The sequence below is a fragment of the Lingula anatina genome, chromosome 7 (assembly GCF_051362555.1).
Source record: "Lingula anatina isolate TDL-2025a chromosome 7, LinAna3.0, whole genome shotgun sequence".
Taxonomy (NCBI): Eukaryota; Metazoa; Brachiopoda; class Lingulata; order Lingulida; family Lingulidae; genus Lingula; species Lingula anatina.
Window position 1 is genome coordinate 4,143,399 of NC_141773.1, and position 27,609 is coordinate 4,171,007.

At 36.6% G+C, this 27,609-nt stretch overlaps 1 protein-coding gene across 2 annotated transcripts; it reads left to right on the top strand.

The window, feature by feature from the left end:
* The first annotated feature begins 107 nt into the window (after positions 1-107).
* On the top strand, positions 108-26,460 carry LOC106181161 (selenoprotein S). Of its 2 annotated transcripts, XM_087016489.1 has the most exons (7): positions 108-375; positions 2,076-2,219; positions 2,793-2,899; positions 14,288-14,377; positions 23,679-23,739; positions 24,422-24,520; positions 24,565-26,460. In XM_087016489.1, exons 1-6 carry the CDS (start codon positions 276-278, stop codon positions 24,496-24,498), a joined length of 579 nt encoding a protein of 192 aa, XP_086872615.1. In that variant the 5' UTR covers positions 108-275; the 3' UTR covers positions 24,499-24,520; positions 24,565-26,460. The 2 variants fall into 2 exon arrangements, with proteins under 2 accessions (XP_086872615.1, XP_013420916.2); XM_013565462.3 differs by having other exon boundaries at positions 24,422-26,460.
* The last annotated feature ends 1,149 nt before the right edge of the window (positions 26,461-27,609 follow it).

Sequence of the window (27,609 nt, forward strand, 5' to 3'; positions counted from 1 at the left end):
ACTGAGGCTGAAATCGAAACTCATCATATCGATAGATATAATTTCAACGTATGCTAATTTGCCTATTTAGAATCTGACGCGATCTCGTAAAAGAAAAATCTTCCCCGCGAGATCATGCTCATTGCGATATAGATCACCACTTCCTGTGCACCGGTCTTGACTGCGCAGGAAAAACACACGTCAGCAAACAGCAAAACCAAAACAATAAAGCGTGCTAGCCTGTGATAATTAAGAAACACGACCAGGCTTGAATATTTGTGATATTCTGTTTAGAAATGGACGCCCCGGGTCCGGGGAACGAAGCAGGGGCCGATGGAGGGCACGATATAACAAATGAGACCCCAGCATTTGTCTGGGAGTACCTGTATTTCCCAGGTAAGATTATCTCGACTTTATCCCGGCTTTTGTTACCTCATGCACCTGATTGCAGTAGGCGGGACGGGTCCAGATTAACTAGGGATGAGGGTGGGTATTATGTAGAAGGCAAAAGGAAAACACCCCGCCTTTGCTTTAGATTCTTTAATTTAATTTGTATTGGGGCATTATAATTAGTCATCAACAACGTACAGCTAGACCTCCAAGAATTCAAACGTCTTTTTCCTATTTACTTCTCATGTATGTTTTTTTATGCTTCTGTGAATGCTGTCAGCCACCCTGTATTACATATTTGGGTCCACATATCCCAGTTGAATATACAGTAGCACTAACTGCAATATTTTAGCTCGGTCCCACAATGGCGAGGAACATATATAGCATCCAGGCATCATAATCTCCTACGAGCGCAGCCGAGAATTAATTACAGCTTTGGAAAATTACGCCACGGAGTATTCAGGGCACAGACTGTGATCACTAGATACTCTAATGGATTTTTAAGTTTTTAGAATTTAGATTTTTCATGTGAACGCAGCTTAAGTGTAATCAGCATAATTATCTGGCATACCCCCTCATGAAACATCTTGAACAATATCATGAACCACAAAGTTTTCTCGACTTAACTCTTTCATAAGTTATGAGGTGCCAGACAATTAAGCTGATTACGTTGACAACACCTAAGCAAGAACCCCCGCTGAGGCGTAATGATCCTGCTTATACAATAACTCTATTCTGAAAAGAGTCATTTTCTGATTATATCTAGATTCTTAATATTGATACTTGGGATGCTGTCACCTAGATCATTATACAAATCTGAAAAGCACGTGAAAATCCTCTTGGATACAACACTATGGCTGCATTCAGTGCAGTGGACTAACTGGTCCGGGGGTCAAATATGGCCGACCCACTTGAATACTTCCTCACGGGAATCTGTTCAGTGTCTATTAGCGGATTAGACGGCAAGCTTTGTAGTAGGTTGCCATATTTGACCCGCAGACTAGTTAGTCCACTGTTCTGAAGACGGCCTATGACAGAACTTGGCAAGTGTCATGTCTGCACTGTAGCACCACAAGTTATCACTCGTTATATATATGCTGTTAAACAAAAAAATATAATTATGTAATTTTTCCCCATGATTCATGCATGTAATATAAGGTTTTCTGGAGTCTTAAGGATAGAGATATAGTTAAAATTAACCAGAAAAATATTTTAATTTTCACCTTTCCCACATAAGGTTCAGATTTCATTTTTTTCAAAAATCCTTTTTGCTGTGCCTCTTAATATAACTAAATAAAATCAAACACCCCATTTCCATAGATTTTTAGGTCGATCTATCCCTGTGGGGAGTCTCACTAGATTACTGTCAGCTTGGCTGGCTTAAGCGTCTGTCCCGCCTACTAAAAGCTGTAAGGGGATAATTAACTATGGTGCCCGCTCGGTTGACTGCAATTTAGCGTGAACCCCCAGGGAGTTAGATTGATCTAAATCTCTGGGAAAGCACCCAAAGGCTTGAAGTTGAAAAGTAAAAAAATTAGGATCACTTCCACTATTATATATATATATAGCTAAATCATACCACCACTGGAAATATTCATTCTCCCCTCACTTTCGTTTGAAGTTTTACTAGCATTTTTCAATATACCATCACAAACTTGACTCTCTTTTAATGACTATTTTCATTCACTGCATGGATTTTATTTCAGCTGTCTCTTTCCTGAAGCAATATGGCTGGTTTGTCATCCTTGGACTAATTGTGATTACATTTCTTTGGCACAAGATCAAGCCGCATTTACAGCAATGGTTAAAGAAAATAGAAGACCAGAAAGAGTATACAAGATATAAAGATGGTAAAATTGTTATGACTATTGATAGTATTTACATATATTTAAAATAAGTTTGTCCATCACATGTAAGTTAAAGTAAATTTTGTACAATTGTATTATAGTCATGCTTAAAAATTTTCACCAGATTCCCCTTGTGGAAATGTTACAAAATTAATAAGATTTTTAAAGATATATTAGAACATGTGGACTGTGTCATTCATTTTAAGCTGTGAAATTTTTTAAAAGACATTAATAATATAAAAATGCTATGTTGCTACATAGATCGCCTTTAAGGTGTACTGGAAAACCATTTACTTTATTACTACTAGTAAGTACACTACTTGTGGATACATAAAATAAGCATCATGGTTACATGATACAACATAATTTATAAGCATACTACGATGTACTGCATATTGCGCAATACAATATGGTAATTCATTAACACTATGTTATGAGTTTTAAAATATAAATTAAGTCAGAATATAGTTAAGTTGCCCCAGCCGTTCTCAATTTTCCCATTCTCAGGCTTTCAAATATTACGTATATATATATATATGTATAATACTGTACATTTATATTGTTTCTATGTACCAGATCCTGATCTTGCTCAGAGGAGATTCGAAGCCATGGAGAAGTCAAGAAAGGCATTGCAAGAACAGCTGGACCGCCAGGCAGAGGTGTATACAGAAAAACAGAAAGAGGTAAAATGTAGGACTTACACAGTGAGCATCGGACTTCAATTTATTTTTTTTTTTTAAATCTCATTCTTTCAACACTTTTTCACTAATACTCTGTTCACACTACCATCTAAAGACCCCATATTTATTTAAGCTTGATTATCTGGTAAAAAAATTTGATGCTCTTCCCTGTACACACACAGCAAACTTGTCAGAATCCCACGTATATGGCACCATTTACAGCTCTTTTCAAACTCTGACCTTGTCGAATAGAGAACGATCCTCATACAAGGTGCACAAGTCGCTGTATTCAGAACAGCGGGCTAACTAGTTGGCGGATTAAATATGTTGACCCTCTGATAAGTTTGTCATCTATTACCTAATAGACACTGAGTAGATTCCCCGCAGGGATTATGCAACAGACATTCAAGTGGGTCAGTCATATTTGGTCCGCGGACTAGTTAATCTGCTGGAGTGAGTGCAGCCTATAAATGTGACCAAAGAACATGGAGCCTGTTTTTTTTTCTATATGCAAACTATATACAACCCGTGTATTTCTGATAACTAGAAGAGTTAACAAATCTTGCTATAAACAACATATCACTAGCTCTTCTGGCAAAGATTTTATCATCATTCATAGTTCTAATATGCTCCAAATGAGCTCCATTCTGATGAAGACACATTCATATTTAATGCCCCTATTTCACACAGACCACGAATCCCACGAATGGCCATGAATTGACAAATTTCACGATTCCTGGTTGAATCGTAATCAGTTCGTGAAGTTCTTAACAGATTCCTATATATTCGTAGTCAGTTCTTGCACTTCTTGACCAACAGGAATTGGTGGCAAAAACTTTGATGCCCCTATTTCACACAGACCACGAATCCCACGAATCACCAGAAATTGAAAATTTCAGGATTCGTGGTTGAATCGTAATCAGTTTGTGAAGTTCTTAACAGATTCGTATATGCAGTTCTTGCAATTCTTGATCAATCGGGAATTCTTGGCAAAAATTTTGAGCTGTTCAAAGTTTTGGCCACGAACTCCCGATTCCAAAAATTCGTAGTGAATTTCTGGACAATATTTGTGCGATTCCAGCCGAATCCCACACATATTCGTAACACTATCGCACCTGTATCGTAACTGAATCGTAGAGGGTGTCGAATTAGACCAGAAAATTGGCAAAATCTCACGATTCCAGCCGAATCCCACTAATATTCGTAACACTATCGTACCTGTATCGTGAGCGTGTCGAATTAGACCAGAAAATTGGCAAAATCTCATGAATCCTCACGAATCCTGAAATTTGTTAATTCCTGGCGATTCGTGGTCTGTGTGAAATAGGGGCCTTACAGGATAAGTTGTCAATGACTTTGGTGCTCTCTTCTTTTGGTAGCTCTGATTTCTTGTTTGAGAAATTGCTGCCTTTAGTGGCTGGGATGCTGTGTGGGTTGTTCCTGTTCATTCAGAAACCATCGGAGTGACTCCTCTACAGCTGCTGTTCTAAGCGCCCTTATCACATCTCGACTAGATTACAGTAACTGCACTTCTCTTCTTTACCTGGCAACAGTCACTTTACCCCTATTATCTGACAGTGTCTTTGGCAAACTATGAAAGCACAGATTCTTTTTAAATTATTACACTGTAGTTTATGTGCACCCTGCTTTGGGATTCATTAAACTTGACTGCGTTAGGATTCACTTAACTTGACCTCACCATATTGATATAACCTTGTAACATTGTAACAATCAACTTTATGAAAACGGATTTACAGTCCATAGTTTTAACTAGGTTTACATGTGTATCTTGGTGATAAAGGAAAACTGTTAATATTTTCAGGAAGTTGATGTTATCTGTGAAAAGATGTTACGCTCATTGTGTTCTTTTCACATTAACACATCTGACCAAGAATTTACCTGAGCTAAAATCTTCATTAGCTTGGTAGTTGCATCATAAATGAAAATTATCAAACACAAGCTGAAAATCTTTCCTACCCTAAACTTGCATCCGGGTTGGCCGTAAGCTAACGATATGAAAGATTTCCGGCTTGTGTTTGATAATTTTCATTTAAGAATTAACCTCAATATTATCTTATGGTTCCATTGATGTGTTTTCCTGCAGTATACAGACTTCCATATTAATCTATGACATGTTTTAGAGTTTTGGAAAATTTATATTTCTGTTGAAAGGGATAACAACTGTTTTTATGAGATCCATATTACACAATAAATATATTTTAAACAACTCAAAGAAATATCAAATACTATTTTACCACTAAAATAGTAAAATCTGTGTTTGCTATCAGACCACTTCAGGGTAGATGGCTACTCTCTGTAATAATCATGAGAGATTATAACAAAAAAAAAATAAATAAATAAAGAAAAAAGAAAAGAAAAAAAAGGTGGACTAACTTTGAATGTTGGAAGGTATTCTGGATTCATTGACTCTTGGTAAGTCTAGGAAAATTGTCGTTCAACCAAGGGAAATCCCTCTTTTTTTCCAAAATGAATGTTGTTATCCCTTTAAATTTTAATGTGAGATTTTTGCAAGTTCCACAATGGAAGTCACTCTGTGTATAGTTCCTTAAATTGTATTGTTATGTACAGACACAGATGTGTCTGTACATATTGCCATCACCTGCGTCTGTCGTCGCCGATGCCGTCGCCGATGCCGATGCCGATGCCGATGCCGATGCCGATGCCGTCGCCGATGCCGTGCACTTTCCTTGTAAACACGATAAGTGGAGGACAGTTTTACTTTTTGGCTTTATATTTACAGAGCTGATGAATATTCATAAAACGCAGGTCAAGTTCGAAAATCAGCATGATCGGGCCATTATTGTAGAACTTATGCTGTTTTTTCACTTTTCAGCATATATGCAACCCTGTAAACACATTTTAAGGAACACCGTTAGGCCTGTTGTCATGAAACTCACAGGAGTAATCAATCTTACTAAAACGCAGGTCAAGTTCGAAAATCGGCATGATCGGGCCATTACTTTAGAAGTTATGCTGTTTTTTCACATTTCCTCAGATTCAATTCTTAGGCATGTTAACAGTCTTATTATTTTACTAATAAGATACATAAAAGTGTTTGTTTGACATTTCCTGAATCTTTACAAAATTGTTAGTTGATTATGTAAAAATGATGGTAAACTTGTTATCGTGTATTGTGTAATAAAGTGTCAAAAATGGAAATAAACTCATATCATTGCAGTTTGTCAGATGCAATCATTCACTATGTTCAGAATCTCAGGATGGAGGAAATTGGACATTTAACACTGTTGTATTGATATTTTTCCCATCTCATCAATTTTCTTAGTTGATCGTATAAAAATGGCAGTAACCTGTTAATTTTGTTTATGTTAAAAAAATTGTTAAAAATGGAAAAAAAACATTTCAGAACAGTGCTGTCTTGTTTACATTTTGGCATTTTCAAGTTGTGACTTTGAAGTTCCATGGGCCTGAAGACCTTTGCTAGTCACATTTTCTGAATATCCATGATACTAATATTTTATTATTAAAAATTGATGGTCATTAAGCTGTTTAACATTATGTAATATTGCATCAAAATTTGAAAAAAACTTATTTTGGGCACTGCTCCCATGATGACCATTTAAGAAAAACCATGTCACTTACTGTTCTCAAACAGTACAGTAAATATGTACAGATGTGTCTGTACATATTGCCATCACCTGCGTCTGTCGTGGCTGGCTTTGCCGTCACTGTCACTGTCACTGTCGCCGTCGCCGTGCACTTTCATTGTAAACGCGATAAGTGGAAGGCAGTTTTACTTTTTGGCTGTATATTTACAGAGCTGATGAATATCCATAAAACGCAGGTCAAGTCCGAAAATCAGCATGATCGGGCCATTATTGTAGAACTTATGCTGTTTTTTCACTTTTCAGCATATATGCAACACTGTAAACACATTTCAAGGAAAACTGTTAGGCCTGTTGTCATGAAACTCATAGGAGTAATCAATCTTACTATAACGCAGGTCAAGTTAGAAAATAGGCATGATCGGGCCACTATTTTAGTTATGCTTTTTTTTTTCACTTTTCAGCATATATGCAACACTGTAAACACAAAATAAGAAAAACAGATAGGCCAATTGTCAGTAAACTCACAGGAGTGGTCATTCCTGCTAAAACGCAGGTTGAGTTTAAAAATCAGCTTAATTGGGCCATTATTTTGAAGAAATGCTGTTTTTTCACATTTCCTCAGATTTAATTCTTAGGCATGTTAACATGCATGTTTCATTATTTAATTAGTAAGATAAGTAAAAGTGTTTGTTTGGCATTTCCTGCATCTTTACAACATATGTAAAAATGATGGTAAACTTGTTATCTTGTATTGTGTAATAAAGTTTCAAAAAATGGAAATAAACTCATATCATTGCAGTTTGTCAGATTCAATCATTGACATTCACTATGTTCAGAATCTCAGAATGGAAGAAATTGGACATTTAACACTGCTCTATTGATATTTTTCCCATCTCATCAATTTTTTTAGTTGATCATATAAAAACGGCACTAAACTGTTAATTTTGTTTTATGTTAAAAATTGTTAAAAATGGAAAAAAAAAAAATTCAGAACAGTGCTGTCTTGTTTACATTTTGGCATTTTCAAGTTGTGACTTTGAAGTTCCATGGGCCTGAAGACCTTTGCTAGTAACATTTTCTGAATATCCATAATACTCATCATTATGCTGTTAAACATTATGTAATATTGCATCAAAATTTGAAAAAAAAAAACTATTTTGGGCACTGCCCCCATGATGACCATTTAAGAAAAACCATGTCACTTACTGTTCTCAAACTTACAGGAAAGAAACATGGGACTAAAATACAGCTTCAGTAGGCAATGCAGTCTGTTTGGTAATTCTTACTGCCAGTTAAACAGTTTTTTTGTGAAAATTTAATTTTTCACATATTGGCATTTTCAAGGTGTAACTTTGAAGTTCCACGGGCTTGAAGACCCATGCTAGTCACATTTTCTGAAAATCCATGTATATTTTATTATTAAAAATTGACGGTCATTATGCTGTTAACCATTATGTAATATTGCATCAGAATAGAAGAAAACACAATTTTGGGTGCTGCTTGAGCATAATTAAAATTTGATGTTGAATTTGCAGTTTAACATAATGTACTTTTGCATCAGAATTGACAGTAGCCTATTTTGTGCATAGTTATTTCCTGTTTTTTGTCTGTACATTTGACAGCTTTGCTGCCTTGTTTTTACATAACCATAGAATTGCCAGCTAGTCTGAAGGTTTATCAATATTGAAATCTTCATAATTACAGGTCATTTGTTTAACATGTTGCTGCTATAGAATTTTACTAGTTATATACTAGTAATGGAATTTATTTCTACTAAGTGCGTATGATATGTATAGATATGCTGAATGTGAATTTGTTGAGTAAGAAAGTGTTCCCAATGAAACTATCATTCTACATAGATGGATCCAACTCTGCAGGGACACTTGCTGAATGCAGTCACATTAACTGAATGACAGGCCTCCTCAAGGAGCTAAATAAGTGGGTGATTTACTTCCATATGCATTCGGTCACACTAAAATGAAGTGAAAAAGCTTCCAGAAGCCATATTTATGCTTACAATCATCTAAATTTGAAAAGGGATTTACAGTCCATAATTTTCTCATTAGGTTTGGATATGGTGTATCTTTGTGTTTCAGGGACAAGTGTTTCGTAATATTTCTTGGACATTTTTTTTTTTTTTGCTATGAGAAGGCCATATGTTCATTGGGCCGTATGCATAAAAATGAAGCAAATACTTATAGCAGAAGCAAAATGTAAAAGCATATGCTTGAAGTAAAAAGTAAAAGTAGAAGCATTCACTTGGTTTGGTATGCATAATTTTTTACTTTTACTTCAAGGCAAATGCTTATACTTGGCAAGCATTTGCTTGTTTACCACCTATTTTGTCCTTGGTTGAGCACGGATACCACAGGTTATGCAACATTTTTAACAGGTTCAAAGTAATCCTCTGACTGTCACTCAGTGCAAAGGGACAAGTTAACATGAAACTGACCAACCATCTTTTGTATGGGTTATGAAATGACGACCTTCTAGAGTTTGTCCTCTAACTGTCAGTTCAAAAGACAATTCTACTAGGTACATGCAGACACATCACTCCTGAACAGAGATGTCAGACGCAAAGCAGAAAACCTTCGTTGCATTGCTTAAGGAGATGCCTGTTCTTCTGAATAAATCTCAAATCCCCAGTATGACACAGATGAAGACTGATGCAAGTGAGAAGTTTATTACGTCTTACAAATTAAAAAGTGGAATATCACTAACTAAGGAACAGCTCATGAAGAAGATCAACAACATGCGAAATACAGTAAAGTCCAAATCTGACATTAAAAAAACTGGCAACAAACCAATCAAATTGTGTGACTGGGAGCAGGAATTCCTGGATTTGCTGGATGCAGAATCCAACCCATCTTTCAGCCGCGTACCTGGTATGTTCTCTTAAGCAAGTACTAGCACGTACGCAACACACATGCAGCACTTTTCTTTTGTTATTTCACAGCAGATTGCACCTACAACAAAATAAATATGCTGTGTGTGCGTCGCAATGCAATCAGCAGTAGCAGACAGGCCATATGCATGTCCTACGTTGCGTTTTTCACAAATTATATTTCTAATTAAGAGTTCTTGATTGATATACATGTATACCTAAAAATGGAATCGAAACCATTTTCGTAAAATGTTAATAACGAATAAATTTTGATGACAAAATACAAACACCAATGCTGTGACAGAGTAAAAATAATCCAAGAAAATTTATAAGGCATATGACATGAAACGAAAGCTGTCCAATAACACTGGTTACAGGTATGGTTTATTGTACTTAAACAGGTGGAGTTAGTGCTGTTGTTCACTCCAAACGGTCCACTGCTGCTGCTGCTGCTACCATTGAAGACTCGGAAGAAGACGAACCGACGCAGGTGGAAAATGAAGAAATCTCAGCTCCTACTCCTAATAAGAAACCTAAATTACCACCTCCACCATCACGAAAGAAGTCAAATGACCTACCTGAAACGGAAGAAACAAAAGATCTAACAACGCATGAACTGCAACGCCTTGTGCTCCTAGAACAGTTGAAACTCATCAGGATGCAGCAAAATCAAATTGAAAATCAATAAGACTGTAGTAACCATTCAACATATTTGCTTCTTGTAGCTTATAGTGATAATTAAAACTTACCAAATTAAATTACACCCAGGTCCTTCTGTTCCCTCCATCATTCACCCTAATCCTGTAAGTCATGCAGAATAGCTGCTATCTCCCGTTGCCTATCCTGTCCCCTTCGGCGAATCCTATTTTGGTTATCCTCGTTTTCATCATCATCATCTTCTTCATTTACCCAATCTCTGAATTCTGGAAAGTCTTCTGGATCCTGAAGATACTTGGACACGTTGTGCAGGATGAAGCAAGCTAAGATTACTTTTGGGATTTTCTCAAGCTGGACCCGAACAGGCCCCTGCAGAATAGGAAATCTTCTCTTCACCTGTCCAAAGCAACGTTCAATGATGACACGTTCTTTCTTATGAACCTTATTGTAGGATCTTTGCTCTGGAGTAGCTGGATCTTTGAATGGGGTCATCAGCCAGGGGGCAATGCCATAGCCTTCATCTCCCAACAACAAAGCATCAGATCTGGAGTTTGACATGAAGCGGCCCACTGGTGAATTTTTCCAAATACGGCTGTCATGAACAGATCCGGGCCATTCAGCTGACACACTAGTGAATCGTTTGCTAGCATCACATGTTGCCTGCACATTCAGTGTGGGCACCCCCTTTCGACAAACGTACTCATCCCCATGTTGTCCAGGTTTTTGGATAAGAATATGAGTGCAATCTAGGGCTCCTATTGCGCAAGGAAAATTGCATTTTTCCAGCCATGAATCTTTTGCCTTTTGAATGTCATCAGGATCAGTAGGAAACTGTATCCAGATGCTGGCCTTCTCAACCACCTGCTCCAGAACATTAGCAAACGTCCTTGACACAGTACACTGATGGATCCCTATGTCCTTGCCCACTCCAACCTGAAATCCAGGGTCACCAATATAGCGGAGGAAGACTTCCATTCATTGTTTGTTTGAAAGTGCACCTCCCCTGGTTTCAGAATTTTCAAACAGAAAATGCTCAGCCATCCATGTAACATTTTCCTCCATAAAACGGAATTCTGCATGGTAAGAAGGTGATGCCTGGTCTCGTCGAGGCTGGTACACCTTCCTCCTAGGACCAAGTTGCATAAATGCAGCCATTTTGCTCACGGTCAACTGAACACTTCACTTCAAGTTGAAAGTCAAGGTAGATCTGCAGCTACCTTGAAATTTTGAAGCAAATACTAGGACAGTTTGAGCAAATGCTCAGTTTTATACATATGGTTTTTAGCATTTGCTAGAATGAAACAAGTAAATGGTAAATGCTTTTGCTAATACCAATAGCTTTTAGCAGAAGCATTTACTTGGGAGTGTTGTGCATACAGACTGAAGTAATTGCTTCAAATTTTTAAGTTAAAAGCATTTACTTTTTTTATGCATACGGCCCATTGTGTTCTTTTCACAAAAAAATTACCTGTATATAATTTTGTGATTCCATTAATGGAAGGTTGGTAATTAGTTGTAGTGTAAATCCTTCCATAATCTATGGCTTTGTATGTTCCTGGAAAAACACCATTTCTGTTAAGTTATATCACTTCGAGTTTTTTCAAGTTTCACAGTAGAGGTCACCCTTTGTAGTTACATAAATTATATAGTTTTAACATTAGGATGTAGTATTGCTATCTAGTATGTAGGATGATTAATATTGCAATCTTAATAATTGTATAATTATGTTTATCATGTGGCTACAATAGAGTTACTAGATATTTAATGGAATTTGATTCTGATACATATGTATAATTTAATATGTGTGAAAATGTTTTAGAAAGATAGTTTTTTATCTTACGTAGCTCCAGCATGGAATGTGCAGGGATGAGATTTCTCCAACTATCAGCAGATTTCTGACTTTTTGGGAGCCAAAAATATCACTGGCCTAGGTCCCCACCCCCACCCCACACCATCTTTTTCTACTTTTTTGCTTAAGGGCAGTCTTGTCCCTTGTCCTAGAATGTTACACTAGTCTACAGGCCTATCCAACTACCAGACACGTCCCAATGGAGCTGAGATTTAATGACTGTACCCCCACAGGGACGATGCGTGGGGAGGCGTGTGAGAGGCGGAGAGACTATTAAAAGATTAGGCGGTTTTTCTTTCATGTACGCCCGTCATATTTAGTTTGTGGATTTGTAGAGCCATGGCTCAACTCGTTGTGAATGCGGTCTAAGTATCTGCCGAATGGTGTGATTATTAATGTCATCTTGACTATCCTCAAAATTTCAAGGAATGTTCCTCGAGAAGGGTACAGAAAGACCCTCGTCCCAACTTTACAGAATCACAGTCAAATAGTATTCAGACCAGTGCTTCAATTTTATGATTCCCAGGTTAAAGTAAAAATACATAGAAATTAATGGCTAAAAATGTATTAGGAATCAGTTGTGATATTAACCAAGATTTTTTGTATTTGGGAGTATGGGACCGAAATTTTGAACAGTTAAAAAATTTTATCCTGTTTTTCTGATCTCTTGTGAATTGCAAGAACTGACTGAAAATAAACAAGAAACCTAAAGGAATTTATCACAATTAAAGTCAGGACCCTGACATTCATGAGTTCCTGGTGGTTCGTGGAATTCGTAGTTGGTGTGGAATAGGGGTATAACTAATAACAGGATGGAGAGTAGCTGCCTTTTCTGTACTAGGACCTGAGTGCATGGGTGTCCAAGGACATACGTACCGTACAAATATTTCAAGTAATGGTAGCAGGCATTTGCTTGTACATTATCAACTAATGCTGACTTTGTGGGGCCATTCACTCTCTATTGAGTTCATAACAATTAAGATTTTAGATGAATCAAATTCTGGAACTTTTGATGTGGTAAAATTCAATAAGAAACTGATGTTGTGGCCCCATCCTGAGAGCTCTTACTAGGTAATATACTAACCTTGTCGGACTGGTCACTTCATTTATTATCATAAAATTTTTACCACATATCATGTTCCAAAATCTTATTTATCCATGTTATTGATTTGAATTCTACTTGATGACTCTAAGTAGAATTATTCAATCGGGTGGTGTTCACATTTTATCAATGTTCTTTGAATTTAACAAATTAAAAGTGGAGCCTTTAGTTCTAGAGGTGACATTGAAAGTTTTAATTTGTAAGGTTAACATTTCACGTGGGCTTAAACATTAGTGACCAATTTTCAAATTATGTAGCAAATTGCATGTTTCCCATGTATTAATTCATATAATAGAGTAACTAATGAGCAGTTTATTAATGAGGGTGCCTAATGTTATATGTAATTAGCAGTTGGCATAATTTATTAAATTGTGCAACCTGTTCTTATATAAACTGCCGTAAGGCTATCTGGACCTGCAATGTTAAGTTTATTCAACACTAAATGTTTAGACCTATTTTTTTTCATAACGAATTGTCTGTAAGACCATGATTTTTGTTTCTTGTTTGATGTATCGTCATGTCATTTTTGTAAGTACTAGTAGATAGCCATATTTTTTTTTGTCTGATAATATTGACACAGTTCAATTCCCCCCCCCCCCTTTTTTTTGTTACAGTAGCCAAACATCTCCAAAATCATCTTCACAAGTTGTTTTCCCCTACAGTCCTTAGGTGTGACCTCAAACTTTGTAAAGTTTTATTATTATTATTATTATTTTTTGTACAATTTTTGTAAAATTGTATTTTTCATTTTTATCTGTTTAAAGCCATCCAAGCCGGGATTTTGAACACATTCTAGGTGGCACTGCATGAATGGCTTCTTGTTGAACTTACCTGAGAACGGTTAACTGGGGTAGCGCTAGCAATTTTTTTTCGCTTAGCCAAATCACCACATTTTTGTCAATTTGTTATCAAAATAGTTATAATTTGGCTAAAACATGTCAAATCAAGCCCCTTTTCTTTAGCCAATTTAAGTCAGTTTTAGCATTTGGCTAAATTGGCGAGTGTTAGCGCTACCCCAGGTTAATCAATACTGCAAAAAGTAACCATATACACCTTCCCCTGTCCAACCTCGATTGTCGGCCATCTTGACATAGCTATAGTATTTTCATTTAGCATGGAAAACAGTAGTAGGAAGGAATGTAACATGTTGGTTGCACCAATTTTTCACTGCTTATATTAAGAGAATTTGCATGTCAATAAATAAACATCACATACTAGTACATGTATGCTTTTATATCTTTTTCACTGCTTGTATTAAAAGAATTTGCATGTCAATAAATAAACTTCACATATGGTTTAATATCTTTACTAGATTGAAGAGAAAAAGAGGCAATTGAAAATTCAAGACTGGGACAACCATTTACAAGGCAAGGGGTACAGGTCGAAGGTCAAGCCTGGACAGGTAAGTGTCATTTTAGGAACCTTCGCTTTTCATTCCCATAATTATTAGAAGGGGAACAAATGGGATCAACTAACTATTAGAAGGGGTTTTCCTAGGATTTAGGGTGCAGGGAGTCCAAAATGTGAATAAATTTGATCATCAGTTTAGAAGGAGTCCAACCCAAGCCAGCCCAACCTACCAACCCCAAAATTTTGTTAGCCGTCCATGGAAATATAGGCCGTCTTTTGAGGCTAATGTCCATCCAAATGTCGACTGAACGGCTCGCTGAGGAAAGCCTTGCTCATTAGGCAAATAGAGGCTGATAGAAACTGGCAAATTTGTAGAATGTTGTTCTTGCAACTGATGTCATTCAAACAGAGTCTAGATATTAAATATGTTTTTAAGTTAACAATTAAAATCTTTTTTGATATGTTATTTGACGAGATAACTGCAGGCCTGTAGCCAGCAATTTCAAAAGGTTTTTTTTTTTCTGAAAAAGTGGACCTTTAACCATGAAACCTTCATGAACCTAAATAAAATTTTACCCAGAGGGGACCTTTTCCCTGCAATAAGGGGGGTTCTTTCAACCCCCCCCCAACCCCCCACCCCCTGGCTACAGGCCTGTTACTGTAAATATTTTTTTTTTAAATATTCCATCAAATATTGTGTATTGTTATTGTATAAAGTGAATTTTGTCTGTAATTCTTTTGCATCTAGGTGACTAGATGATGACTTCTTTTGTTAACTGAAGAGCTTGCTATCCAGCAAACAAAAGAATGAATGCTGGAGAGCAAGCTCCTCTGTTAATAAAAGAAGTCAACATCTAGCCATTTTGCTGCAAAAGGCCTATTGTGAAATGTTCTATGGGTATTGGGTATTCCTACTGGTACACAGTATAATGCCATCACATGCCACGTTTTTGATATCATTGTCTTATGACGCGTCCCTTAAAATATAATGTGACATTATTGCATGTTTAAAGGAGATACATCATTCCATTTCCCTAGCAATGTGGGTTGCATTCGTGTTGTGATCGCATTACAGTCACTGTGTTTAGCAAATGTAGGCATCGGAAAGTGCTGAGATCAAGAGGTCACGTTTGGATTTTCATCATTTTTTTATTAACCAATAACTATAGAGTCTGACGTATTTCCATAAAATAAATGCTTCAGATTCATTCTTATTAGTGATCAGCTCAAGTCAATGTCAAGACGTTTTCACATTGAGTTGTATACTTTTGAGTAACACCTATAACAGTGCTCTTTTAGAGTGACAAAATAATAGCCTAGACTTGTTACAATATTGGAGGGTCACTTAAACAGATACCCTTTACTAGACATGTTGCATTGCATTAACTTAAGAGTTCTCTTATGTTCATGTTCTGAACATGAGAAGCGGGGTTTGTCAACTAGGTGTTGATGTCCCTGATGTAATTGTAGTCCTCTGCCTACAGGAGAGCGTGCTAACTACCACTGACGTCACTGCTGTGACTGGTATTACAATGTTTTGGACACTGTTTGTCTATTGCCATGATTATATGTCTTTAGAAGGTATTATAATAGCAAGTAACAGTTATTTTTTAACTAAATGCATTTGCAATAAGTTATGCAAATTCATATGACAATGTTTTGGACACTGTTTTGTCTATTGCCATGATAGTGTTTTTATAACTTACAGGTATTAGCAAGTAAGAGTTATTTTTTAATTAAATGCATTTGCAATAAGTTATGCAAGTTCATAGCTTTATTTTTTTTAAACAGATTGTGCAAAGATTGACAATAGGGCAATTAAATGCATTTGCACAAAGTAATTTACGTTAACAGTTAGAAAATGTTTATTGTCAACATTTCAGTCTATACAGTGCCATTTTGCAATACAGATTGTTCAAGTTTACCAATAGTTCTGTAAATGTCAGTCTATTGTGATAGTTTGATACTCAGATAGTAGCAATTAATAGACATGTAATATGTACTGTAAAAGATAAATAGTTATCCATAGCGTATTTTAGCTCCTGCGCTTTGCTCGGGGCTGGTCAGACTGACTCCTACATTGATACACCCTAAAGATGGCGAGCAGTGCGTGTAACGTTTTGGCAACTTGGGTATCCAGTTCCTTTTTGTTGGAGAGATTGGCTTTTTTTCCCGCGTGTTGTCCCATGCTTTGAGATGTGTGAGTAGAGATCCCATGTTGACTAGTGCTCTCCAATACTTATATGCAGGACTGAGGGGGGTCTGCACACCAGATGGGACTTCCACCTTTGTAATCGTACTCTCTCCCTTTTCTCCAAGGCGTGGCATTAAAGAAAAGCCAAATCTGTCAAGTTCCTCATCGTTGCTTCCTGTGGTTCTGGGGTTGGCCATTGTATTCAGTTTATTCTGAAGCTGTTGAAAGAAGGTTGCAAATCCTTTGTTCTGGCTCGGAAGCTCTCCATCTGGATATACTTGTGGTTGATCTTGCATGTCCCCAAAGTAAAACGATGCTGACATAGATAGGTTGACAGCAAGAGAGAGAATTGACAGTATCAAAACCCACTTCATCTCTGAAAAAAAGGCACAATGTTGCTTTTAGTATTAAGGCGAAGTTTGGAAATGCAGTGATATAAGAAGACTTAAATATTTATATTTTTTCAATGTATATACATTCTCAAAATATTTAAAAAAAATATTTGGTGCTTTATTTATTTATTTATTTATTTTATTATTTATTTATTTATTTATTTTAAGATTGAGAAGATATTTCTTTGTTATGTTCAGTTAAAGATGATGCAAAAAATAAATGATTTTTTCTTCAATTATACCAGGCAATGCCGTTTTGAAAGATCCACATCTAATTTCATAGAAGCTATTTACAAACGATTAATATCTTTATGCTTGTAACCCTATCCTATCTACCCATCTGCTATCTGGGCAATTCTGTGAGATTGCCTCAATTCCATTAGGCTAAATGCTGCCAAATGCTCTATAAAAAATTCAGTGCTTGGTATCATTCATTGTCTGTGATACAGATCTGAATGTTAGCACTGAAATGGGGATTTGTTGAATGATATCCGTCCATGTCCGTGTATGTCCATTGAGACCCAGGTGTAGTGTCAGAGTTCTAACCAGCTGTGCAGATGGAGATTTCAGCTCGATGTCTTATTGTGCATCAGCGATGGAAATTGCTAGGGTAATTAGATAGCGATATCATTTTACCAACTACTGATGCTTAAATGCCATTTGGTCTTTCAGTCCCTGTTGATAGAGAGAAACTATGTTTAGTGCTTATGTGGTGTCAGGCCATTGTCTGTCTGAATAGAGAGATAAAAAGTCATTTTGTTTCCTTTTTGGGGTGAAAATGGCATTTGTTCATACTCACCCTTTGAGGAATTTACACCAAAATTCAGTGGACTTTGACACATGGCAAATCTTTGGTGGAGATTTCATGTAAATTGCATGAGACTGAAACTTTATCTTCGTGTTTGACATATCATGAAAAAGGTTTAAAAAAAGGGCTAAGCTGATTAATAAACTGTTTTGTTGAGCAAATATTCCATGCAGAATTGATGAGCTTTCGTGTCAGGTACAACAGCTACATGTACTAGAACATTACTTTATGCCGACCTATGGACTCCAAGTGTATTTCAATTATGATTATTTTTTAACCATAGTCCTACAGACTGATCCAACCTGTGACTTATCTATTCTATACCACATACCAGTCTCATGCACTATACCACTTATTGGTAAGTGGACACAAGGTTCTTGGTTTTAACTGTACACCAACAAAGGCGGCTAATGGATGAAACTTGAAGGTTCCAAGAGGGGCGCTATTGGCAAATTGCTATAGTTTTTGTAAAAGTTCTGATTTGAGTAGCGTATATCATGAATAACGTGGATATTTGATTATCTGGACATGCACAACTATTTAAAATAAGTATGCGCCACTGCATGTTATAACAGTGTCCCAAACCAGTAAAAAATAAAACAAGTTTATGTATAAATTGCAAGATTATCCCTGCCATCCTGCAAAAACTCACACTGTTATTTTAGCCACAATTTAGCTTTGTTTATGATGCTTTTAAAACCCCAGTAGGAATGGCAAGATGTAAAAAGGTGGAATATTAGGTATACTTTTTCTGAAGTTTATAATAATCCATGTTGGTCATTTTTTAATACTGTCTTTTCTCTCAGCTTAAGAATAATTGTTGCAATATATCTTATTTGATTGAACTTAAATTTTCTGTTTTTTTTTCTTTCTTTTTTTTTTTAGAATTTTTATGGAGAGATGAGACATTCACATTCACAACGAATTCAGCACTTCATTTCTGGTGTTCTACATGGTTTTTCTCTTTTATTTTCCTTACATTTCTATTAATCTTTTTCAAAGAAACCTATTTATTCTTACCTTGTTTAGTGTAATGACCATGTATTTATTGCTCTGATAATGATGAGTTTTTGCAAAGATTGGATGTTTTTGTTGAGAAAATTAATGTAATTGAAAAGAGTTGATCTAAGATACTTTGACATGTTATTTATTTCATTTCCAAGTTAAACTCAACATTTCTAAATGAAGTTGAAGTACTTACTTGTTTCTTAAACAACTCTGATAACAAGTTGCTGCAATGCTCGAAAGGTGTGTTATCCCTAAATACTGAGCGGCTTGTTGTAGGTTACTTCAGGTTCCAAATACGTCAGTTTGAGTTGGCAGGCACAGTTTTATAGCAACTTGCTGTTTCTGATACTGTTTTTTCCTTCTCTTTCTTTTTTCCTTTTTTTTCACTGCTCTCTTTTATGTTGCACCTTTACAGTGTGTCTAGCAAGTGAAATGTATCTTTAAAACTCAAGGCTGTGCAGACTTGCCATTCTTTGTCCCTTCGTTATGTTTGGTACTATTCTGTATACTGCAACTCTTGAGAATGTGAAGTCCGTCGTGATTCAGCTTCTGATCAGTAATACCGTCAAATGTTACAAGCACACTGCTTTTATACCAGTGTAAATCCTTTTTGTTAGCCTTTAGTAGGTGATGTTTTGTCAAGTTGGAATCATGTTTATACTGCTTACATGACACTTTCACACAATTGCCGTAATTGTGGAATATTAACTGTGGAAAATACTCAACTTGGGTTGGTTCATTTCTGAAAACTGAAGTAGCAAATGAGATCGTAGGATTGTGAGATTGTCATGTCATGGTGCAACTCTTGCAATCAGCCACTAGGCCTGCCAGAACTACTTTTGGCAGTCTGTGCTTTAACTACAAAAGATAATTTTAATTTATGAATTTCATTGCCAGCAAAATAAATGGTAAATTTGACTTGACTTGACTATCTTCTTCGTGCCGATGTGGAAAATAAGGCAGACACCAGAACTTGCAATGGTAAATTTACCAAATGGTATTTATAACCATGTCTGACAGAGGGCACAGCTTCTCTTATAGTACTAGTGCTCAGTAAATTTCTTTTATTGCAGAGTTTTCAAGGGAGAATCTTCCAAGGCATTGGCCGTAGATAAACACCTGTACATAAAACAATCACCTGCACCATATTGGAGAGTGAAATCTATAGAAACAGGGATAGATCCAGAGTTATTCTCTGAAAGTCTTCCAACTTATCTTTGTTGATCCATCCTACATCTTTGACCATCTTCTGACAGAAAAAAATTAGATGTCCATCAAAATAAACTTGAAAAATTCTGACCGGCTTCTGGAAGACCGAGAAGACGCCCTCCGTCCTCCCCCTGAGAAAGGCATACTTTTATGTCTTGTTGCAGAAAAAACTTTAAATTAAAATTTTTCTTTTTTGCTTAAGCGTTAGTTTTGGTCCTGTAGCGCAGGTTAGAAAGGGACCTGATTGGGTCACTTGTTAAAAGTTATGATGCCTTTAATACTGACACTGTCTTTACACACTGTTGACTTGTCTCAGCCTATCTTGGTTATTCAGTCTCCAACCACAGGGGGGCGCTATAGTCTAGTCGGTTAAAAATCGAAGAAAAGACCCCTGTCAGATTTGAGATGATCAAGCTGTACACTGTTATGTAACTTCCCCACCCCTTGAAAACTGGCACGTACAGCAGCAGAGGTGATTTTTAAAAATCTTAGGGTTGGGTGTTATGCCAAAGCTGGGCACTTAGAGTAGGTCTGATGCTGTGTTTGACCTAATCTTTGCACCTGTGTTAAAATACGTTATTTAACATGGACAGAGATGCCCACTACCCAACACCTAGTTTTTACATTGCCCTTCCAGAGAAATATAACAGGTGGGTCTAGGGACAGACAGTAATAATTTCAGATCACGCAGGGATCCTGTCTTCCCCTGGGGAACATTGTTATGAGTGGAACAGGTTTAAAAAGCATGTTACTTTGCATAGTGCCTGCATGAATTGGCCTGTTGCTGGCTGTCAATCATTGACAACTCTTATCCAATCAGTATGCAGTATTTTTCACACCCCAGGCCTTATCAAGAATAAGCCATAATTTTTTCTACACAAGCAACATGCTTGGTGTCCTGTTGGAGCAGCTTGGTTTGAATAAAAAAAGAGGATTTTTAAGAAAAAATATGAAGTGTCAAGTGATCACTCCCTTTAATTTCTTACACACTAATAATAATTCCCTTTTTTCTTTCTTAGTTTTTTAAAAATTCTATCTTAGTTTTTTTCATAGAAATGGTAAAAATAAGTAATGATTATCGATATTCCACACAAGACAGTCATAATCTTGAATAGTAAGGAACCAGGTATATCACCATATTGTTCCAAATACTTCACAGAATTTTGAGGAAAGCTTTGTCTCACAATGTTGGATGTTAATTCTAGCTAAGAAAAAAAAATAGAGGCGAAAGATTTGTTGTTCATTCATATATGTATGTAGCCCACTTAAAGGTACATACGAACCGAGCATCGGTGGAGTGTGGATTCCCAGTAACACATGTAAACCACTTCTACTACTTTCTAATACGACTCAAATAAATTCGACATGCCAAGGGATAAACTGAATAGATCACTCGATCAGCCATAAAAGACCTTAAGACTGCTCCTTTCTTTAAATTTTTGGTTGGAAATTTAACCTACTTTCATGACCTACTTTTCTGCCCCATTGACATACAGCTTATAATGCCAGCAGAAAAAAACGTTCAAACATCATTTTCGGGTCAAATTAAACAATGCCTTTTGGTAATTCTCTTAGCTATACTACTTGAAACTATATGCTGGCATTTGGTTGGTTTTGGTGACAAAAAATTGACTTTGTATGCATCTTTAATGTTACACCTCATCTTCCCATATTGTAAAGATTTGAAGATACCTTACTTGAAAATGGGTATTGTAATAACTTTGAGGGTATTCAGAAAAATGGACTAACAGATCATGGATTAAATATGGTAGTGACCAACTTAAAAGTGATGCTCCTTATCTCCTGATGGTCTCCCCACCTCCACAAGCGCCATAGCTGCAGGGGCCAAGCAGTTAAACATCGGAGCCGAAACTTAATCCATTTAATAGCACATGCAGAGATAGGGAGACCACCAGGATTTTAAGAAGCTTCCTTTTAAGCGGGGTCGGCCATATTTGGTTGGGGGATCAGTTAGTTCGTGGATTATGTGTTTTGAATGCGCTCTTTGTGTTTACCTGACAGAAAAAGCTACCGTTGAGTTCTCTTAGAGATGCATTTAAAAAAGTGAAATTTTTGCCACAAAAGCCAACCAAATGCCACTGTATAGCTTCAAATACTAAAACTTATAGAAATACCAAAGGACACCGTTTCGTATTATCCAAAAAATGATATCAGTACAGATTGTCACCATATGTGACAGTGGTGACAACTCGGCCTCAGTTCACCGGATTCATGAAGGCCTTTTGTGAGGAGGCCGAAACGTGTGACCTCTGTTTCAGAACATAAGGTCCCTTGTGAGAATCGGTTTCAGTTTCATCTTTATCTTGGCCATTTACACAAGTTATTACCACCAATTGAAACAGGCATTTATATTTTTCAAGTGGCCACTTTTAAAAGATGCAGAGAGAGACTGGTTGGTGGCGTTTATATATCTCAGACAATGAAATTGTGAGTACAATAGTTGGATAAGATTGATGTTAATCAGTGGACCTATGGCTGCCTTTACCTTGTTATGTTCATGACAGTTATAGGAATTGTGTTAGTTGCATGATGATATTTCTGGGAAAGGAAGTTTAATGTAATTTTTCATTGTGAAAATATTTATGAATAGCATATAGTTAATTAACTTAATCTGTTGACAGAACATAGCAAATTACACTATTCAGCATTTTTAATAACAGCTGAATTGAAATTGATTGCATCGTCACGCTAAGATCAATATTTACAGTCACTGGGAAGTCGCATTATTACATGTTTTGGACCATCTTAACGTGCATTCGCTACCCAAGTTGATCAGACTAACAGATCTGCTGACCAAATGTGGCCAACCAACTTGATATCATTACCCTAGGTTCTAGATTCCGGTATTGCCAGCTCGATCTTGATTTCATATATAACCCATATCAGCAATACCAGGTTCTAGCGAACAGCGGCCATATTTGATCCAGAGACCTGTTAGTCTGCGGATCAACTTTCTTGTGAATGCACCCTTAATTCAGGTAGGAATTATGAACGTTAAAGTGTGCAGTAGGAATGTGAATTAACATCATTCAAAGTGTTCAGTGGAATTTGAATATTTTTTATATCTTGTTTTCCTGTAATTAATCCATTCAGATGCCAAACCCACATTGTGATGTCACATTTACCAGCCATGAGGCACGTGAAAGCAGAAACATGGCAGGCATCTTTTTTTTTTTTTTTTTTTTTTTTTTGAAAATGTTTACTTAATACACAGTCACTACAGTGACAAACACGAAGGCAACAAGCCCTCATGTTCAGTGTGGTTCATACATAAGTATAACTGAGTACATTGAGTGTCTGTGGGGACCATTGGTGTGATTTTTTTTCAGAAATCGAAGGGGGTTCAGGACCCCCCTGACACCCCCCTAAATCTGCCACTGCATTTATTGGCTGCAAGTTGGCATTAGGGTTACTATATGGTCAGTGCACTGAAACCAGTGAGTGTAATGGTCAAATGGTATCTAACACAGATATCCTGCAGTTGCAATGTATAAAAATTATCTAATACATTTATATGGGTCATTCTTTCTTTTAAACTTGTGAAAGCTCTTTGACTAATATTGAGAAGTCATATTGAGAAGTCAACTTTGCAATGTTGGCTGTTTAATTTAGGCAGCCTAAGTTTAGTCCAAGAACTTCAGACGTTTTTGTGAAAGAGACCCTTAGAAATAGAACAGTTTAATATACGGTAATAAATGTGAAAGTATTTTATGTTTTGCAGCCCACAGATATGGAAAACCAGCAGCCAAAACCAAAGAAAAAGAATATTTATAGAACATCTGGTAAGTGTGCACTGTACCAAAATGATGATAACATTGTTTTGCTGATGATATGCTTTGTTCTTCAGTTACAAGTTAAAATGAAACGGAGAGAAATGGTAGATGTGATGAAAGCTTAATGAATGCTTAGTGTAAAATTTATGCAAAATATTTGTGTTTAATGATAAATGAAAGAGGTAAGGGGTGTGAGAAGGAGGGAGGGAGGGGCGACGGCAAAGAACTGCTCTTGGCCCTGAAGTCAGCTCTGAATCAAATGTTTTTCTATTTTCGTTGCCATTTCTCAAGCTCGGACAACTGAAGGGGAAAAGCTACCACTTTTTTTCCCCAAAAAGAACCCCAATTTCAAATTGCCAGCAACTGGCCTGCATATTATCTGTCGAATTACAATTAAGTTCTGATGTCTAGTTACCACTCAAGTTCACATTGCCTTTTACATGAAGTTTTATACAACACCATTCTCTCATTTATAGTAGTGTTTATGGTATGATGGACCTTTTGGCAACCTGCCCTGCCATTGTGTAAATACTTCAGTACTTTATATAGCATATTAATCCAACCTTTTAACGCTTTTAACTGTTACAGATTCCTTGGTGTAAAATAAAGATATACACCTTTTTTGCTTCATGGAAACCATTGTTCTTGATAACTAAACATACTTGACACAGAGGTGACATTTCTTTTTCAGATTATAATCCCTTGATGGGTTCAAGTTCAGGAGCAACATTCCGACCCCCGCGTCGTGGAGGCGCTGGAGGAGGATGAGGTTAATTTTTCGTGTACAGAGGGCACCACATACCTTGGCACCACATACCTTGGCACCACATACCTGGGTACCACATACCTTGGCGCCACATACCTGGGAACCATACAACTGGGCACCATGTGCCTGGACACCATACAACTAGCCACTTGCTGGATGGGAAACTGTTGCCAGAAGAAATGAAAAAATTCAAATTTGGCCTTGTAAATTATAAATATTTAAATTTTCTGACAATTTTTCATTAGTTTGTCTGAGAGGTCTATGGACTTCATTTCATTTTATACCTAGCGTAATTACTACAGTTTCTTAGTTGGCATCAAGGGTACAGGTACATGTTGTAGATACACCACCAGTCAGCACTCTGAATGTGTTATGAACACAAGTGCCAGCTCATTGTGGCTGCCACATACACCAGGTTATGGCTAGTGGTGTATCTGTGTTACAGTTCTATGTTGAGATCTAGGTATTGTCTTGGTCACATTCACGTGTGATGTGCGTGTGTGGGAGATGCGTCACGTCTGAGTCTTGTGTTCTTGACATTCATCATGGCATGAGAGTGTGATGTGTATTCCACAATAAGTTCTTAGTATGAAAGCTGTGAAAATCTATGCATCATTAGCTGAGCTGTAGAGCGTAATCTTTATCTTTATTTCCAAAGAATTATCAACAATATCTGATTCTGATTTTGTTGCAAATATTTTTCAATATAATGCATCCCTTAGCAAAATATCAGGCTTGCTGCAAAGTTGCAGCGAATTGCTGCAATATTGCTGCAAACTTTTCATTTTGCTTAGGGGTAACATTACCATTCAATGAGCTTTCAAAATATAGGAGGGACGTTGAAGTGAAAAACAAGGGAAAGTTAAAGATTTTTACAGCTTGCGTTTAGGGAACTTTTTACTATATAATTTGATATAAGTAGTTTGATATTTAGTTTAATGAATTGATAAACAAGTTGACTGACCCTTTTTAGTAGAAAGTGATCTTCTTGCTGTAAAGTTCCAACAAATTTTTTGAAGATGTTCTTGACCATTGTGATTATTATGTCACTGATTATATCTTTGGCATTAAGATACAAGGTATTTTATTGACTGAGCACCCAGCCGGTGGTACATGCCCAGTAGGCATTAATGCCTTTCTGATTCCCCCCCGGTTTTACCTTTATTTGCCCTTAAAATGTGTGATGTTCCAATGTTATATGTATGCACATCCTTCTATTTTTGATATTGTGAAAATGCCACCATACTTTGAATGCAATGATATTATGTGGAACCCCTCTGTGCACGATGAATAGAATACTCGCCCGTGTAGCAGAATTCATCCATTAGTAATTTGGTCAATGAGTGAATTCTCTATGATACTAGTTTTGGAAATGGCTTCCTAGCCATCAAAACTGGCTGAAGTGGCTACACAGGCTGTGTACTTGAGTCTTATTTATTTAAGATGTTGAGAACAATTGGGGTTCAAAAGTAGTACCTTGAGTGGAAGGTTAGTCTTGACATTTTGTCTTTTTTCCATATAAAGGCAAGAAATGCACTCAAAATAATATTTAAATGATCCAACTACATATTTCGACTTTCATTATCAAAACCATCTCACCCAGCAACCTCATGATACTCATAAAATGGTAGTTAGCCAAATGTACCCTTAAAATATGACACAGGTGTTGAGCTATTGAATCCCTCAATTTTGGTGTGGAACAGAGGGCTCACTACTAGTAAATGTTTATTCATAAAAAGACAAAATACCAGGACTTGCCTTCTACTCGGTGTACTACCATTAAATCCCCTTGGATACGCTGTATTTATTGTTTATGATAATTGTATTTGTTAAAAGTGCGAAGGAAGTGTCACCAGTTCTCTTTCCTGTTTTTAGTCTAGAGTTGTTTTCATGGACAGAAAATGAATATAGATGTAAAACAGCTATGTGTACTTTCATTATAAATAAATTTTTTAAAAAATGTGTGTAATTGTCAAAACTACAAAAAATACCCATAGTTTTCTATTTTATTTTTTTTTTTTTTTCGGGGGTTGGGGGGGCTCAGTTTTAACTCAATTATTTCATTTTAAGTCAAATAATCTTCGTTAGATATTCGAGCCATATCTTATTTCTCTCATCAAAATTCACTTCAGGAGACTGTTGCTATATAAACTATAGAACATCATACATTGTAACTGACAAGAGCCCTTGACTGGATTCCCATGCCTAGATCGATCCACCTGGATCGGTCTAACTCCCTGGGGAGTCTCACTAAACTGCTATCAACTTGCAAGCTTTAATGTCTGTCACGCCTACAGAATCTGCTAGGGTGTAAAGATAATTACCCCCTAACAGCTATACTAGGCGTGCCAGACATTTAAGCCGGTTAAACTGATAGCAATTTAGTGTGACTCCCCAGGGAGATAGATCGATCCAAATATCTGTGGGAATGGTCCCTAGAATCCTACCTTTTTTTTTATTATTATTACTATATAGTGATTTACCTCTAATTTCTATGAACTGTTTTATAAGACACTAACTCATTGCAAGTCGGACCAATAATATAGACTTCAAGAAAATGGGTTTGTTGCAGTGACCTTTCATTATATATACATTATACATTATTATGCTGTGAACTAAAGACATATACTGACCACGATACCTGGGTTAATCATACAAGTGCCCACAATGCCTTCCATTACCCATTTTTTAAGGATTTCAGATGATGCATTTCACATCATTTTTTACTGGTCTTAGCCTTAGTTTTTTTTTATAACCTCCATTTAGGAGGTTATGTTTTTCTCGCTGTTAGCTTGTCTATGTACAGCATTGCAAAAAAAGTAATTGTTTCTTTTCCAGAACATTTCGAAAAAATGTTACTCTCAGGTTCCAAAAAGTGTGATACAAAAAGTTTTTGAAATGAAGAATATTGTTTTGGATGTCTTTTAATCAGAGTGGAGGGATAACGATTGTGTGTGTGTGTGTGTGTGTGTGTGTGGGGGGGGGGGGGGGGGGGGGCTCATCGGTGCGGGGACGTACAGGGATGTAGCCAACAGAAATGTTGAGTTTGTAATAAAACTTTTAAAAAAATAACACCAGATTTGGTTACTGGTGTGTAACCTGCCCAATAGGTA

What these genes read in the sequence shown, in the direction of transcription:
- LOC106181161 (XM_013565462.3), top strand. Translation starts at nt 276, where the DNA reads ATGGACGCCCCGGGTCCGGGGAACGAAGCAGGGGCCGATGGAGGGCAC. An exon ending in CGAAGGTCAAGCCTGGACAG is followed by an intron (nt 14,378 to 23,678) that starts GTAAGTGTCATT and finishes TATGTTTTGCAG; the next exon opens with CCCACAGATATGGAAAACCA. An exon ending in GAATATTTATAGAACATCTG is followed by an intron (nt 23,740 to 24,421) that starts GTAAGTGTGCAC and finishes TTTCTTTTTCAG; the next exon opens with ATTATAATCCCTTGATGGGT.